The 17,518-nt window shown below is 37.5% G+C and overlaps 1 protein-coding gene across 1 annotated transcript; it reads left to right on the top strand.

Moving 5' to 3' along the window:
- The first annotated feature begins 2,190 nt into the window (after nucleotides 1–2,190).
- LOC128803734 (protein-lysine methyltransferase METTL21E-like) lies at nucleotides 2,191–16,007 on the top strand. The gene is made up of 4 exons (XM_053970961.1): nucleotides 2,191–2,296; nucleotides 10,966–11,123; nucleotides 13,597–13,714; nucleotides 14,611–16,007. The coding sequence occupies exons 1-4, from the start codon at nucleotides 2,227–2,229 to the stop codon at nucleotides 15,033–15,035; spliced, it is 771 nt and encodes a 256-aa protein (XP_053826936.1). The 5' UTR covers nucleotides 2,191–2,226; the 3' UTR covers nucleotides 15,036–16,007.
- The last annotated feature ends 1,511 nt before the right edge of the window (nucleotides 16,008–17,518 follow it).

Raw genomic sequence — 17,518 nt, 5'->3', positions numbered from 1 at the left:
TGTTTGTATTTGTGCAGGCTGACAGCTGTGTCGTGGGGTTAGGTTTTTGGGGGTTGTGTACCTTGTTACAGTTCTGCGTTCCAACAGGAGCATGCATTTCTATACCGCAGCTGCAAAAGCACCCCTTCCCCTTGGTAAATTTTTCTCTCGGAAGACCCTTTTGGCTCTGAAGAATGGCTTTGTGCTCTTCGGTTACCTTTTAGTAGCAGTGCTGAGTTGCTAACACCCTGCCACTATTTATTTTGTACACAGTGGTGTTGGTTACTTTGTGGTTGCAGCTCCCTTGAGCGGGAGGTGTCTCTTGCTGTTACAAAATTGCTCCCTTACGTAAGAGCTGCGTGGTGACCTCTTTGTGCTCGGGCTGCAGCTGTCGGGATTTGTGATTGCTGCCGATGTGGGGATGTTGGCAATGTGTGACACAGGCTTCGGAACACGCCTTTGCCTGCGGCTGTCTGGGAGGGAAGCCACCGGCAAGATAAGGACTTCACTGTTGGAGCACCATCTTTGGAAAGCTGTGAGATTCAGGTAACGTTGACCAAAATGCAGTGGATGCCAGTGGTATTTCACTTGACTCTGTCTTTTGTGCTAAATTAGTTTGTATCATTCACTTTAAACAGTGTAACTGAGCTGTTCTGCACTGTTTAGTTGCTTGGAGCACTCTTGAACGCCCATGTTGGACTATTTTGGGTTGCTGTGTAGTTCAGTGCGCCTCAGGATATTTTTAGAATGACATAAATAATGTAGAGGACCACAAAATACAAAGGCTTTGTCCTGTAGGGTGATTTTACCTTTTATTTTGTCTCCTAATGAGAAGAAAATCTGTCATTTTTAATACTTCTGATATAGACAACAAGCTGATGATTGTGTGTAACATTTTCTGCTTAATGTTTTCTTTAATTTCTTATGCCACTTGTTATTCTGAAGATGCATACAAAGACTTTGAATCCCACTGAGTCTCTTTTCTGGTGCCTATCTAATGATGTTGCTATTGCTAAGTTAATGTAGAGACAGAAATATAATGTCAATATTTTTGTTCTGTGTGCCATGGTGACATGTAGGAAGCCCCTAAGTTATTTTCACCTTCGAACAGGATAATGGCTGCTGGTATTGTAGTAGTAAAGTTAAACATTAAATCTGTGTGCCTTTTGTGGTGTGAAGTCAAGAGAGTAAGGTCCATCCTCTCAAACAGGAGAGGGCTGTTCCATACTGTCCTCTTGATCCTGAAGTTTTGAGAGAAAAAACTACCTAAGGCTTTGCACTCTGAGGATGATTTGATATTCAGAATATATTTTTATTTTGAATGTCCTTTTTTTTTTTTTTTTTTTTTATTGTTTGGTCTCACTAAGGAGAGATACTCTTTCAGTCACCGCCTTATTTAATTGCATCCCTACTGGGTGTTTAGTCATCTGTAGATTATTAACTGTATGCTGCCTGTAACCATCCTGGAAAAAATCAGTCAAATTTCCACATAAGAGTGGACATTTAAAAATCATATCAAAGTATCAAAAATAATCAAAGCTCTGTGTGGTTTGTTTGTTTGTTTGTTTGTTTTTTCCTGTGAACTCAGCGTTCTTTCTGATTGTAAAATATCAAGAATTGGAGACTGTTGGTTGTCTGTTTGCTTTTCTGCAGACAGCTGAAAGTTGCATTGTCCTCTGTCTGACTTTTCCTACTACTTTTTTCTCCAGCATACTCTTTGTCTGTTCATATAGGCACATATGCTTTCTGTTCAGCACATTATTTATAGATCTTGCTCCCTTATTCTCATGTGCAGCTTTTACTATTAGATTGTTTCCTTCCCTTCCAAGCCAGTTAATTCAAACAAGATTAGATCATATTGGAGCAATTTTTCTTCTCTTTCAGGAATTTGTTTCTACCTTTCCTTTCAATCCTTTATAAGCCTACCGAACCCGACTTTAATTGATTCTAACTTTAAAATTTCATAAAATAGATCTACACATTAAGCAAAACTTTGTTTTGTTTTTAATCTGTTCTTTTTCCTCTGTGAGAATATAACAGTTGAACTAGTTTGCTGTGTCTTGTACTTTTATGCCTTGAATATTGATACTTATGTATCTTCATGTCTTTACTATCAATAGAAGTAAATTGTAGCATAATACTTGTAATTTTTTTTTTTTTTTAATGAAGCATTTGTGTGAAAGAAGAAATGAGGTAATTTTATTGAGACAGACTTGTGTTTCTCTGTTCTAGGGTTTGTGGCATAGTATGGATTTGACATCATCACAGCATAATCATCTAAAGAATCAAGGGGTCAGAGAATTCAAAAGACAAGAGGGTAAAATGGTTCTTATTTCACTATGTTTCCTTGTTGCACTTAAGAATATTATTAAGGAACAAAGTGTCTTGCTGACAATGAGCTATCTTCTAATTATTTTTTTTTCTGAAGAACTGTGTTTATGGCATTTGTACAGAAAACATTTATACAGATAACATGGTTGTAGTATGCTAGCAATGCACGAGGTATTTCAAGTATGTTATACCTGCATACTCTTGTCCTGGCAGCTTCCTGCTGGTGCCTGGCATCTGTCCTCCAGTTACTTGCCTGTGTTTGGTTCCAAGGAATGAAGCTGTGATTATGATCAAGCTTTTCAGACAGATTTGTTTACAGGCTGACAGTTAGGAGAATTGGTTATTACAAGCTTGATTTCTGTCTAGACAGCCTCAGACCTTACCTTCAAATACCTTCAGGGGCTGTTGGCAGTGGTTTCTCTTAAGTACTTGCATGGCTGCACACACATCTTTGAGGATTCTAAAGCTTCATAAATAGTCCCCTTTTTAGTGGTTATCAGGAGTAGACAAGGTATTAGGACAAATGCATATGTTTTGCCATGGGGTCTAGTTATGTTCTACAACTGAGTGCAAAAGGAGGACATTTGAAAAATTATTTTATTTTTCATAATATTTTTGTGTAAAATCTCAGCTGAGTTGTGGTCTCTGTAGAGCCAGGTAGTTCTCTTCCATGTCTAAAAACATTAATCTAAGAGAATGAGGAGACATGAATTGGATATCTTTACAGACTTTGCCATCTTAAATTCTGTGCCAGGTTCAGGAGGTTGATCATTCTGGATGTTCAGATCATGCATCATCTGAATCTGATGCATGGAGATTTGTCTGCTCAATTACTTTGAGCCTGTGCCTTGTTCTCAGCCTTTTTCTCTACTGCTTTCCCCATTCCTATTTCATTATTTCACCTGCCCAGTCTCAATATCTGTTTCTCAGGGTTCTTATTCCAGTTCAGTTTCTTTGCAAGTTTCAGTCATAGGATCATAGACTCACAAAATGGTTTGGATTGGAAAAGACCTTAAAGACCATCTAGTTCTAAACCCCCTGCCATGGGTAGGGACACTCTCCACTAGACCAGGTTGCTCAAAGCCCCATCCAACCTGGCCTTGAATACTCCCAGGGGGAGCATCCATAATTTCTCTGGGCAACCTCTTCCAGTGTTGCACCACCCTCACAGTCTGAGCTCTTTATATTTGGTGCCTTCCACTTTGCTTATTAATTTACTTGTCATACATTCTCCAGTTTAAAACTCCTTATTTTTGTTCATGGTTCCCATTACTACTGGTTCTCACCCAGTCTGATCATTCCTTTTGTGGCTTTAAACAATCAGTTCTCCACACCTGCATTGTTAGATGTCTCTCTTTCCTCACAGGATTTCTTGTATTAGCTTTAACTCTCCTTGGCTAAATGTTTCTGAGACCAGATGCTACCACTCCTGTCTTAATTTCTTGGGAAACTAAATTGCTTTACCCTAGTTACATTATGTAAATTCACCCCAGATTAATTTTATCTCTGGGACGAAAGGAGAAGAACAAGTTTGCAAGGTGTACTTGTCCTTAACAGTCCATCATCTCACTTCACTTGGCCATGGCTCAGTTTTTAATCCATCAATATCTGAGAAAATGCTGACCTAGTAACCTTCTTGTAACTCCTGACATTTTAAAAGGGACACTCCTTCTACTTGCCACGCCTGACAGGTGTCCTAATTGATGGCAATTCCTGCCCTCATTTAAAACATCTTGGTGGAGTCCAGAGCAGTACCTTAAATGGGACATACATGGAATGGAGCCAAGTGAAAAGCATCCTAACCCTGTAATTTACAATTTAAGATAATTCAGCTGGAAGGAGGGAGTGATGTAGCACCTCATTCATATTTCCTGGGTTACTTCTAAAGATACTTCTTATCTCTCTCATTCTCTTCTGCACTGACGCTTTTTCACTGGCTTCAAATACTTTGTTGTAAAATGTGAAAAACATCCTGGGACCTGAGTATGGACCCCAAGTCTGCCTCTTCACAACTGAGTGCTTGATTTGTAGTTGGACTTTCCCTTGCTTGTTATCCTTCCAGCATGATCTTTGCAATCCTGGTTTCCTGCTGGCTTATCTTATTAATTTAACACTTCCCTGTTGTCTTTCTCTCCCCTCAGTAAGTAGACGGGACAGAGCCTTGTCCCAAAGACCTAAGCAATGTCTTTGCTTAAGACATTGCTAAACTCAAGTGAAAACTTCTTGTGTATGGGTAGAACAGAGGCTGGAGGCAATACTCAAATAATCAAGGCATTACGTGACCTTTGTAGGGAAGTCTGTAATTTATTCTTCCCTCTCAGCCATGTGCCCATCTTTCCTATTTTCACATCTTTAATCTTTGCAGTAGCTGCATTTTGACAATAAATAATATATCTCAACTTCCACATAAGAAAAGTGGTATGACTGTATAGGTTGGTGTTGTTAGGTTACTTTCCGGTCCTTTATGCAAAGGAATATTTTAGAAATCAAGAATTATTGGTAGGTGAATACTGACAGTGTTTTTTTAGGTCTCTTCCTATCTGTCAGGAAGTCAGCTGCCTTTTATAATGTATATTAGACAATCTAATTTAAGAATGGAGTCTGCTTTGTAGTCAAAGGAAAATAATTTAGTTATTTTTAGAAAGTAAATAGCTTCTGAGCCTAGACTTGGTGATGTTTTCAATGACAGACAAACATGATGAAGTAACAAGGGAAGAACTTGGCAAACTTGAATTCATTATGTGTTCAGGAGATAAAATGACTACAGTACTTCTATTTGCAGCCATTTAATGGTTTTTAGATGACCTTTGACTTGGATAGGGCTGGGATATCAGTGTTGTAAATTTGAAATTGAAAACACACCTCTCAGTCCTGGGTAAATACATTGACTGGATGCTGTGAGCAAACCCTTCTCTTGTTCTTGTGTCCTCATGCTCTGGGCTAAGTGCATCTTGTCTCTTGGCTGAGAAGAGGCTGCCTGTGGGTTGCAGTTTTGTATTTCTACATTTCAAAGTATAAAGTCTCAAGCATTTTTTTACCCTGACATGCTACCTCAGATTAATCAATATAATACGCGCCCTCATTGCCATCACTTCAGCGAACTGTGCTTGTAGTGAATGTAGTGGAATGACTACACTTACGTGATGATATCCCTTTTTGTAGGTAGGGATGAAGTAAGGAAAAATTAACTGTGCAGTTTGGACATACTGGAATGATACTTTGCTTTATGTTCTTAGAAAGGTGTAGGTTACATCTGACTTCAGTGAAGTCAAGAGCACAATTAGCTTTCCTTCCTAACACCTTCCTATGAGAGCCCTTAGGCTGAAATGGAATAAATGAGAAATAAGTGGAAGGAAATAAAGATACTAAAGTGATGCTGCATGAAATTTAGGGCCTATGTTGTGATTCAGGATTGTGTATGTTTCCATGGAGCCATCTGTAGTGCTTGTAGGACTAGGGCTCTGATCCTGACATGTCAGTAGCTCAGTAAAAGTTCTGAGACTCCAGAATCCCTTACTATTGTGACCTTTATGTAGTTTTAGAATAAATTTGGTGTGAGCCATTGGAAATCCCCATTTGGATTTATTGGGATACCTTTGGATAATTTCTATCAGTGGAGTAATGTAACTCTTCTCCAGTCACCTTTTACAGTCACAGAACTGGTTGCAGGTATGTTCCCTTACTGATCTTTTTGTAGGTATCCTCTTGACTTTGGGGTATATAGGTAGCAACAATACATATATTTAATATAAGCAATCTGTATTATATCTATTATTTCCACATTATATAAATAAAATACATCTTAAATATCTAGTTTGGATGACTTCACTCCTGTGTGTCCAGAGTGGGGAGGTGATCTGAAAAGTCCTGGATATTATGAATTCTTGGAATCCCTTAGAAACTCTCTAGTGTCACTCAATCAGTAATATCAGCACAGGTAGTCCTCCTTTGTGGAGGCAGTTGCTGAGAAGTCATAGGGGGACCATCTTCACAGCTGTTGTTACAAATATTAAAATATTTGTAAGAACAAGTCTAAATGGTAAACTTTAAGCTCTACAGATGAGAGTATACTGCTTCTGAAGATGGGAGAATATGTTGCTGTAGGGCTGAACTTTGTCAGGGCAAGTTCATGCTAAAGTCTTAGATTTCATTCTTTTTGCCAGTTGGAGAAAATCCATCAAAGCAGTAGAGAAGCAGGTGACTGGATCTTATTTCCTTATGACATTGGGCTGTGACACCATTTGACCTCCTGAGATTAAGAGTCAGGCCAACACTCGAAAGAGACTAATATGTTTTTTTCTTCCCTGTAGTCTGTTTCCATGAATCAATGGGTGAAAATATTTTTTTTTTTTGAATGAATGCTTCTTCTAATCCACTGGCAAAGTACTTGGAGTATGTTTTGTTACTGTATGTGATTTTTGTGAATGAGTCTGAAATTGGAGATATTGAGTGCTAGTATATTCTTCATAGCTTCATGGTAGAAGGGTCCTTTTACTTTTTTAGCTATGTTTTAGTTCAAGTATCTAGATTTTTTGTGACAAGTGCTGTAAATAGCTGATCATGTAGCTTGTTTCTAAACAGGTAATATTTCTACTAATTCTAAGCAGAATTGTGCACATAAAGATTGCCTTCATTTTTATAGAAAAAGATGCTGCAGTTTGCAATTTTTTCCATTCTGACGTGGTTTATTTCCTGTTATTTTCTTTCTACTTTCCCTTCCCTACTTGAAGGACTTCTCCAGCTTTCTCCTAGCAGAACTCATATAATTTTGTTTCTTTAGGCTTTTGTTCTAACATATAATATTTTAACATTTGTTTAACATGACGTGTGAATATGTCAGCAAAATCCTCTGGTTCCCTACATAGGATTTTGCAGCTTGACACACATTTCTCTAACTAACCTGCCACTGACTTCACAACTCCAGGTTTTCATATGATTAGTACATCTGTCTGGAAAACTTTGTTTGCATTTTAGTTGCTTTGCCTTTGTGAATGATGTTTAGGCTCATTTGACGTAGTTGATTCAGTGCAAGATGTGTCAACAGTACATGAGGTTTTCCTTCAGTCCTGATAGGAATGTAAAATAAAGTGAGCTCATGGAACATGCTCCAAAGATGTTAGACTTCTATAAAAAGCAATACTTTATCTAAAATATTCCAAAGAACAGTGTAAGTAATTAACCTATTAGGCAAAAGTCTTAAGAAGCTTAAAGATATTCTTGAAAAAGAAGCAACATTTGTACACAAGTTCAAGACAAAGGAGTTTGCTCTGTTTCACTAAGAAAAATTATCTCAATTTCTATATGTTACCTCGACTGGATCAAACTTCCTCATCTTACTGTAAATAAAGTTCTGGCACTAGAAACTCCAGTGGTTTCTGTGTTTGTTTGCTCATGCAAATAGATAAATAGGCTGAAGAACACAGTTCTGTGTGTATACCACTTCCACACTTCTCCACATCAAAGAAGAGGGGTGAGGGCAAACCTCTCTGGCTGAACACAACCTGTGTGTTTGTCTTCTTCTGTCTCTGTGAAGAAGGGAGGAGCCAATCCTGGCAGACTTCTAAGTTGTAATGGTTCAGTATCTGTGCTCCACTCCTATTGCTGGAAATGCCCATTATGCACTTCCATTCTTACAAGAATTGATAGCCAGGTCGGTCAAACCTCCTCTTCTCTTATCCTACCCTATTCTACTGATGAGTCATCTCTTTTTGCTTAAAATGTCATTAGAGTCCATTCATTGACTCATAATTTCAGGGCTTTTTTTTTTTTCTGAACAAGAGAATATTCACTAGGTAAATACTTCCAGGAGAATAGCCCCCTTTCAGCTTTTTACACCTGTTATCAAAGAACTGGTTTGATCAAAGTACCAGCAGAATTTCCTTAATGTTTTCAGATATTAAAAGAGTTAATCTCACTTGGATTTTACTTACTCTTACAACAATTTTTGTGTTGCTTGAAAGATTTCCCACTAGTTCTTTATTTTTCTATTCTCAGTGCTTTGAGGGCAGTTACAGAAAAAATAACATGCACTTTTGTGCACTCCCACAAGAAGTTGTTCTGAAAGATAAGAAGCAGCAAACAGGGGAGTGTTTTGCTGTTCAAAGGGAAACTTGTATGAAATAAGTGAATCTGACTAAAATTCAGTACTCCTTGTTTGTCAGCACTCTTTGTCAGGATCATAAACATCCTGGTTCTGATAAAGTTTCTCCTTTGGGCCTTGTCTAACATATGATAACTCTGATGAAACAGGTATTATTTTTGGTTCTTCACAATAGTAGTGTTTTCATAAAGGGCAAGGAAAAAAAAAAAAAAAAAAAGCATAAACTTCTCCAGATAAGCCACCTGGAAGATTACCAAAAGGATAATATGGGCAAAAATTCAAGAGGTGTTATCTACAGATTTGGGATTCTTCTTTCAGGGGTACTGACAGTGCTCAGGAAGAAAGCAGTGGCTTACAAACTCTGTTAGTGTAGGTCCTGTGCAAACCTGAAGTAGAAAGTTTGCTGATCCTATACGGAATAGGTGGGAAATGTTTATTGAGTGCTAGAGGGTCAGCTGTAATACTGCTAAACTTTTATAGATCTTCTCACAGGAGCTTTATAAGTTAAGACCTAATAAGTTACCAGCTTCTCAACAAAATTGGATCCAAAACAGATGTCAAGGGAGGAAAATCAAGAAAAATGCTTGTAATTGAAAGGTAATAGAAAGAACAGCTTTTACTTCCACAGCTAGTAATGATCACAGAACAAAATCAGACTGCTCTAAGCAATCGGAGAAGATTAAAAGTAGGTTATATCTGGTATGCTTGGAAACAGGATCATCTGTTAAATATACTTATGATATGTGTAATAAGACAGGTTTTTATTATTTCTTTCATAAGATAAAGATTAATTTTGCCCTGAAGCAGCATTTCCCTGGCACTAAGCTCATGTTTGGCAAGAGCTCCCTGATTACAGGCACAGTGATGCATGTGTTTTCTCTCAGCTTAACATCAGAAGCTTGAAGAGGCTGACACATACTGCTTGTTTCCTGACATCTTAAAATACCATAGTTTCAATGTTGGGCATTTTATTTTAGTTATATTAATAAAATTTGTGAAAACGTTTTTTTCCCAGTAGTATATGCATGATATTGTTTTTAATTTTGCTGTATCCCATGATTCGGGTTCTTTCCCCCTGCAATAAATTCTAGAAGTACTGTGGTTGGTTAGTCAGTTTTTATTCAGTTTTTGTGTCTTAGTGTCAACATAACAAATTCAAATATTTTTGTTTTTTTTTTCCTTGTTTGCTGCTATTCTCTATTTTCCTGTGATGCTGAAATTTGAGTTATAAGCTTAAAGCAGTGCCTAATAAGTTTGAGCAGATTCATGATGTCTTTTTGTCTGGTATCATCTTTTTCTTTGTTCACTCCTGCTTTTGTTCCTTAGGCCTTGTATCACAAGGAAGGAAGGGAGACTTTGTCCGTAAGTTATCACAATAAAAATACGGAGGCATATGGCAATATAAATGATAACACTTGGGGCCATTATGTCCTGTGACAGTAATGATTCAAGGGGGAAGAAAATGTGAAGAATCCTCAGTAGAGCAAAGTCTTTTATGTTGATGAAAGCATAAATGGTTTCATTTTCCAGAGGCAGCAGATCCCAGAATTAATATCTTTGATTTTGATGGGAACTGCAGGCTTGATACAGAAATTCTGCTTTGGACAAGGTGGTAACTGAATTATCTAAATCTCTAGTATGCTTTCTAGAAGGTGTCTCTTGTAAACATGTTTTTCTTTCACTGGTTTGCCAACAGATCATCGTTGGCTATGAAAGCAAAATTCCCATGAAAACTTGGAATGAATCTAGACTTTGCTAAGAAAATGCACTAGACAGCTTCACTTACATATTTTCTTTTCTGACATTGTGGTTCAGTTTTGTGTGATGATGGCAAAACTGAAACTAGCTTGGTATTCCGCTAAAAAGGAATGAAGCCTCTTCTGTTAGAACAGTTATCCAGGATTTTGTTAGTTATCATAAATATTCTTTGCTTAGCAACAGGGATGGCATTGAGGATATCAAGCCAGCTGGAAAGAATCCTTCTGACAGGGCTCTGTTGGGGTGGGTGGATAAGCTTTCCTGACAACACAAGTGCTTTCACTCCTGTCTGTCATAATTTGTGTTGCTAGGATCTGTTCCACAAGTTTTGTGACAGACTTATAAATGATATTCTAGCTCCTTTTGTTTACCGTCAAAAAGAACCAGAATATGGGGAAAGTGAACAGTAAAAGGATATGGAGAATAATGGAAAATCCAGGTGCTTAAGGCTGTGAGTGTCTATACTAGGGCAGCTGTTCTTGAAAGGAAAAAGAAGTTTTAAAATTTCCTTTGGGTTGCTGAAATGGAAAGCATTGTATGCTAACATTCCCCTTCTTTACTTTTTATGAACTTGGCTGCTTCAGTGAAACATTAAAGAAGTTATTTAGTCACACACTGAAAATTTAAATTAGAATTCAGGAGAATAGCTGTGTACAATGCTAACCATTAATGGTGAAATGTATTTTATTCACAGATGTAATTTATATTCTTGCTTCCAAATCAGCTTTTCAATATGAATTAGTAGTTTTATTATCAGTCCACTCAGCCTCTCTGACATTTTATACTTTTGCTTCCAGGGGAAAAAGAAGATGAACAGATAGTTGCAAAAATCATGGAGAGGCGTTTTTTTCCTGATCATATAGCTTATAAGACTTGGGAAGGCTTTCACTTTGCTGGCCATGAGATAAGAATTACAGAAGCCACTGATTGTTACGGGGCAGTCGTCTGGCCATCGGTACAATATTTTTGTAGTATAGTTATTTTTAATTTGTGGACCCATCTAGCATTTTAAGATTTGGTTTGTATCATAAATATACTTTTTTATATGTTATAAACCCAAGGAAATAATTCCTTGCTTCTCTGTCTCTGTTCTGCAAATCCTAAACCTGAATTTAACCTGGTTTTGTGTGGATTTATGTTTCTCAAAGCTTACTTGGTATTTCTTGTGCGTGCCCAAATCACCCAAGATGTATCATCTTGTGTCCCCTCCTTGCTTGCCAGTAGCTTTTAATCCTATTAGCCAATTACGAGCATATTTTGAAAGAAATATGGCAGTTTTATGATGATTGCATTTCTATACGTTTTATAAATACAGATGGCTGCGTGGCAGGCAGATCCAGGTTGCGGAAACAACAGTGATACGAGCTCACAAGGTGTTAGCACTCATAGAAGCAATTCAACCTATTCATGTAAGGAACAAATTTACCTCATTAACACATAGACATGGGAAAATGTTCAGCTGGAGCTTTCAGTTTCTTAACCAGCTGGAAATCTAATTGGAGAGAACCATTGTCCTTGGCTCTTGATATAAGAACCATCAACACATTCATCATACAAGTAGTCTTCTTCATGTTTTGAGTCTGTACAATGCAGTAAATTTACTGTTTTGAAATAATTGAGACTGAAAGAAATCTCCAGGGAGGTGCCACAATGCATGATTAAATTTATGTCCCTAAAGGAGAGACCCAGGATGCTCCGTTTCTTTACCAACTGCCTCAGCCTCCTAGGATCATACTGTTTTTCAGAAGTATGACCATAGCACAGCTGAGGATAGTTGTCCTACTCTCCTGCTTTGAAGTCCAAATGATATTCCTGGTTTTAGGAGACCAGGACCAGTCATCTGTACTATATGTTTTGGTGACCTCAGTGTGGGTCTTCATGACAAGTTTGGCTGACTACCAATTATTCGCACAATGTCATGGACTTCACTGAAAAACATATTTTTTTTCTGGAAGGGCTTAGCCAGTTTTGTTGTGGAAGGAAGATAACCCTTTGATCTCTGTCTCTTGATGTTCTCCCTTCTACTTCCATCTAGCTGTACTTGAAATCTTCTGAAAAATGTCAGCCAAATTTGTCAAGAGTGCAGAAACTTTAAGGAAAGTAAAGTTTCTGCATGTTTAATGGAAAGGAATGCAGATTTCAAAGTTTCCCTGATTTAACCCTCAGAAACTTTGATTATGCCAGTTAGTTTCTACAATAGAATATAACAAAATCCTGAGGGAAGGATTTATAGGAATTAATGTAACTATGAGGAAATTCTAATATAAGGTCAATTATAATGTCAATATAATGTCAAATATCAGACCCAGTCTTTAGGAACCTGACTTTAATTATTCCTGGTATTCACAGACTGATTTCTATATCAAAGTGCTGTTGATTAAATGATATATGTAAGTTTGGATTACCTTATCTTCTGTGCTCTGAATTAAGAGGTAGAAAAAAAAACCCCTTTGTTTTGCTTTCTAGCATGTTAACACTGGGTCAGCAGTCCTCCTGTTCCATTCCTCATTCATAATTAGTCAAAAGCAAAACTAATTTTGCTGTGCCAGAGCAGCCTGCTAATGATTGCCTATCCAAATGGTCATCTGTATTGTGAGAGGATATAGCAATCATCTTATTTGTCAATGGAGATTATATAGCTATCAAAGTCTGAGAAAAATATGGAAGTAAATATAGAAACTATCTTTATGAGAGAAATAAAATTAGCAATTTCTATTTCAACAGTGAACTAAAACTCACTGGTCAGTGTGAGATAGGGCAGAAAAGCTGAAGATTCTTAATCACTTTAAGATTAACTGATTCTTAATCAGTTTATATATATGTGTAAGTAGTCTGTTGTAGATGCTCTTTGTGGCTTAACAAAGCCACAAAGCTTAACTTAAGCTTAAGATAAGCAAATAGAAACTACAAACAAACTGAACCAGAAGAAAAGGGGGTAAATCCATTTGTCCCATTTGAATCCTCACAATAATTAATTATTGTCAGAAATAATTGACTATTGGAAGAACTTAACAAGGGTTGTTGTGGATTTTCTCTCAGAAAGTCTTTATATAAAAATGTTTTTGTGAGGGACACATTTTATCTCAACCAGAAGTAAGTCCAGTTATAAAATTGATGACCAGAATTTTACAACTCATGTCATGTGTCGTGACAGATTATCTAATTGTAGTTGCTCTTTTTTTCTGTAATAATTCACAGACCTATATGGATTTTGCCTATGAAAATGCATTTTGTAGCATTTATTTTGTGACCTATAGAGCCCAAAGAACATAGAGAGCTGTGGTCCGTTAGGGATAGTGCTTGAACAAATATTGCTCATTTGAACAGACAACAAATTTTTTGCATGCTTTTAAATGACAATTCATATTTAGTAAAGGGATTTAGTTAATTATTTTGTTCAGTATGTTCATGAATTTCCTTCCCTACAGGCTCTTGTTCTGTGTTATTTTTTGGAAACTAATTCTAAACAATGCAATTTGGTTGACAAAAATGTGATTGAAATTGGAGCTGGAACTGGCTTGGTCTCCATAGTAGCCAGTTTGCTGGGTGAGTATGTGATATCTCTCTTATGCTCTTGGAAACACCTCTCAGATGAATAATGGAGGACAAATGATGTGGCTTGGTTCTTCTAAGAGACTGTTGTTTGAAAGCTTCCAAGAGCAAGAAACAGTAAATTCTAAAAGGCTTGTTTGGAAACATGCTTTGGCGGCTTTTTTTGTGGGAGTGTATTGATACAATAAAGGAGGTCCCAGTAGATATGTTGTCATTAGCCATGTTAAACTGGGGGTCAAAATAATAAATTAGTGGCTTTGCAGGGGTCAGTGGCAAATAGGTTGAGCCAGATGTAGGTATGACCAGTGCATCCCTTTCCTTTGACCAAACCAATTTTGGATGCCAGGTCACCTTCTATCCATTTGTGTTTCAGTATTTTCCTTCAGCAACTTGATCTTTCTGCTATAGACATGGTTGTGTTTTCTCTCATGGCACCCTATTCATCTGCAAGAGTAATCCAGGTCAATGGGTTTTGCATTTTAACAGACCTTTAGCTTTTGGTAGTCTGAGAAAACTTCTTGTGTGAGAAGGGAAGAACCTGAGGTAATGCTTAAATCTCATGCTGACTTCTTGGATTCAGTAATTGGTATTCATCAATCCCTAGTCAGCCACTGTACTTTTAACCAATGTGATTTCAAGATAGAGTAAGTATCTGATTTCTCCCCAGCAGTTGCATTTAGATGTCAATCTGTAGAGTAGAACTATAAGGAAGCAAATATTTATGTTAAGCATAATATTTAAGAGTTATTGGGAGCATCTACATTTTTTTATTGTCCTCAGTGAGAGTTACCTGATAAAACCAGTTGCTTGTGCAGTGGCTTTTGTGAATGGGCTTTTACTCAAGTGGTGATGTATATTCAAATACTGTATTTGTTTTCTCTGTGTCACAGGTGCCTTTGTGACTGCCACAGATTTGCCAGAACTACTGGGAAACCTTCAGTACAACATTCTCCAAAATACAAAGCAGAAATGCAAACACCAGCCTTGTGTTAAGGAGTTGTCTTGGGGAATTGATCTGGAAAAGAACTTTCCTAGGTCTTCCTGTCACTTTGACTACATTATGGCTGCTGATGTAGTTTACCACCATCCATTCCTAGATGAACTCCTCCTAACTTTTGATCACTTGTGCAAGAATGATACTGTTATTCTGTGGGTCATGAAATTTAGGCTGGAGAAAGAGAACCGATTTGTGGACAGATTTCGGACACTATTTGACTTAGAGATGATTTCTAATTTTCCCAGTTTGAACATAGCCTTGTATAAAGCAATGAGGAAAGGCAGGATGAAAGCCAGACCTTCCAAACTGAAGGTCTGAAAGAGAGATATGGGGAGGTGACAGTTGCAGCTGTTCTGCAGCTTTTTCTCTCTTTAATAATTTCCATTTTAGTAGCTGCTGACACTTACATGAGTGACATTTCTAGAGATAGGTAAAACAAATCATCAAACTCCTAGTCCATTCCTATAAATTTCTAAATTCAATTTGCCAATAGTGATATACACAGAAGAGATATATCTGTGATATTGTCTTGACTTTTATGTGCTAAGCTGACAACTCTAATAACTTTTACAAGTCTTACCATGATTGTTATGGGTCATATAATGAATATTCCCAGAAGTTTTCAATTACAGCTTTGAACAGTCTCTTGTAAGTTTGAACAATTATTTAAAACTTTAGACTATAAATCTTTGTATTTAAAAGTTTTGGTGTTAAATCTGATATTTCCCCATTTTCACTATCATGTTAATCCTTCCTTTGAATACTCTTAATAGGACATTAAATTAGCTGAAGAAACCTCACCACCTGGAAAACACACTTTTGTGATAAAGGGATAGAATACATTAATTACTCCTAATGTAATGATCATGCTTTCATTTTTCTATTTAAATTTAGGGATTCTTCAACACAAAGTGCACATGAGGCAAGAGGGATTTAAATGTTTTGCTTGTCGTTTGAACAAAGGTCATGTATTAGAAGCATACAACAGCTGCCCTTTACAAAGACTTTTAATTCTTGGTCTGGAGCTCTGCTCCTCCAAAAATAGACGGTTATCTGAACCTGAGGGAGTAACAATGGAAAAAGGACAGTGGCCATCAGGAAAGGAGCTTTGCACTGCTGGCTGCTGGTGGCTGGAGGCAGAAAACTAAAGCAGCCTGTCATGGTGTGACTAAGGCATGGATAGAATTAGATATTTGTTTGGTTTTTTAGTATGGACAAACAAAATAACTTTCCTCCTAGCCACTCAGTACTGCATGCTCCTGTTTTCGGTGGCCTATCAAAGAGTTTTCTTTTGGGGAGGTTAATAAAATTATTCTTTCCACACACCACATTTTCTAATTCTGTTTGTAGTTGATTTTGAGGCCTTCAAGTCTCTGTCAGGCTACAGAAAAGAGCTTTATCACCTCTACTGTAGCAGGCAACTGCCCTAGTAATGTGGAGGCTCTGGGGACTGTCAGTATTTATCTTTAAAGTCCTATTTGTATTCTCTCAAGGAGTTTTTTATTTTTTATTGCTGACTTCCTGAACATACTATTATTTTCATCTTTGATTGTGGCAGATGCATGTCACTTATTTACTCTGGCACAAGTCTGGGGCAGAACTGTGGTAAATGTGATGTGGAATGTACTTTTTGTCCCAGCTGAACACTGGTGCCCGGTGTTAAAGGTGAAGTGGTGCAGAGAGGAGAGGCTGATCTGCAAAACTTTTCCAGTGGGAGCTGGATATCCTAGGGCATCCTTGGTGAAACACAAGGAGTGACTCTAGGATAAAAATAAAGCAAACAATAGCATGTCTTAGCCCAGAAGCAAAAAGAAAAGAAAGGAAGTTAAGTCTATTTTTTACCTCTCCTGCTGAGAAATCACATGTGAGATTTTGGCTTGGAGGGTATTAGACAAAAATCTAATCCTCATCAGTAAATTTCCTGTGACAAAGTTTGTAGAGGTAGAATCCTGTATTGGATCAATCAGTATAGCTAAAAAATTAGACTCTATGCCAGCTGACAGGGAGTATTACCCCTCCTTACAAAAGTTACTGTGCCTATGTCCTTAGATAATTACAGCTGTAGAAAAACAGACTGCAGAATGGAAATATTTTGAAATAATTTTCTTTCTATATTGTGTAATAGAAATAGTTTAGTGTAAGTGAATAAAGAAACAAACAGGGATCTCTGCCATTGCTTGATTTCCTCTCCCTGCTTCCTTCCTCTTAACTTGCTTGCAATCATTGAATCTACTGCAAATGTAATTATAATCTTTGTATCTGAAATGGCATCTCAGTCTACAAATGTTTCATGGATAAATGGATTGGCACTATAATTAGTGAAATGACCTTGTGAGCTCCAAAATGGTGAACGCAAAAGAGGAAGACTACAGCAAAGCCACTAAGTGTGATCACTTTAAATAGCTGTCCTGCTGACTACCCCTCCTGTTTGAGCCACAGACTGACCCCTGCTGAGCTTCTGCTGAATTCAACAGGAGACGGGTTTGTCAAATGGAATCAGGATTCAGCACTTTAGGCCCGACAGCTTGTTAATATGTACTGGAATGTAACATCAGCTCTCTTTCTCACAATTCTGCCTAGCACTGCTGTGTGAAGCTTCTTGGGAAATCTCTAGTGACTGGCTGCTCTATTGTACAGCCACCTTTTGTCCTCTGGTGTGATGGGCAGGTTATTAGCCATGACCAGTGGAGGGTGAGCTTGTATTTGGCATTTGCCTATGGAGTTTATTTCTGCTCTCTGAGAATAAGTCTCACATAAACATTGAGTATTACTGACCCCTGAAGTCACTCATAATTTTAATA

Source organism: Vidua macroura, chromosome 2, assembly GCF_024509145.1.
Source record: "Vidua macroura isolate BioBank_ID:100142 chromosome 2, ASM2450914v1, whole genome shotgun sequence".
Classification (NCBI taxonomy): domain Eukaryota; kingdom Metazoa; phylum Chordata; class Aves; order Passeriformes; family Viduidae; genus Vidua; species Vidua macroura.
This window is presented reverse-complemented; position numbering and strand designations above follow the sequence as displayed.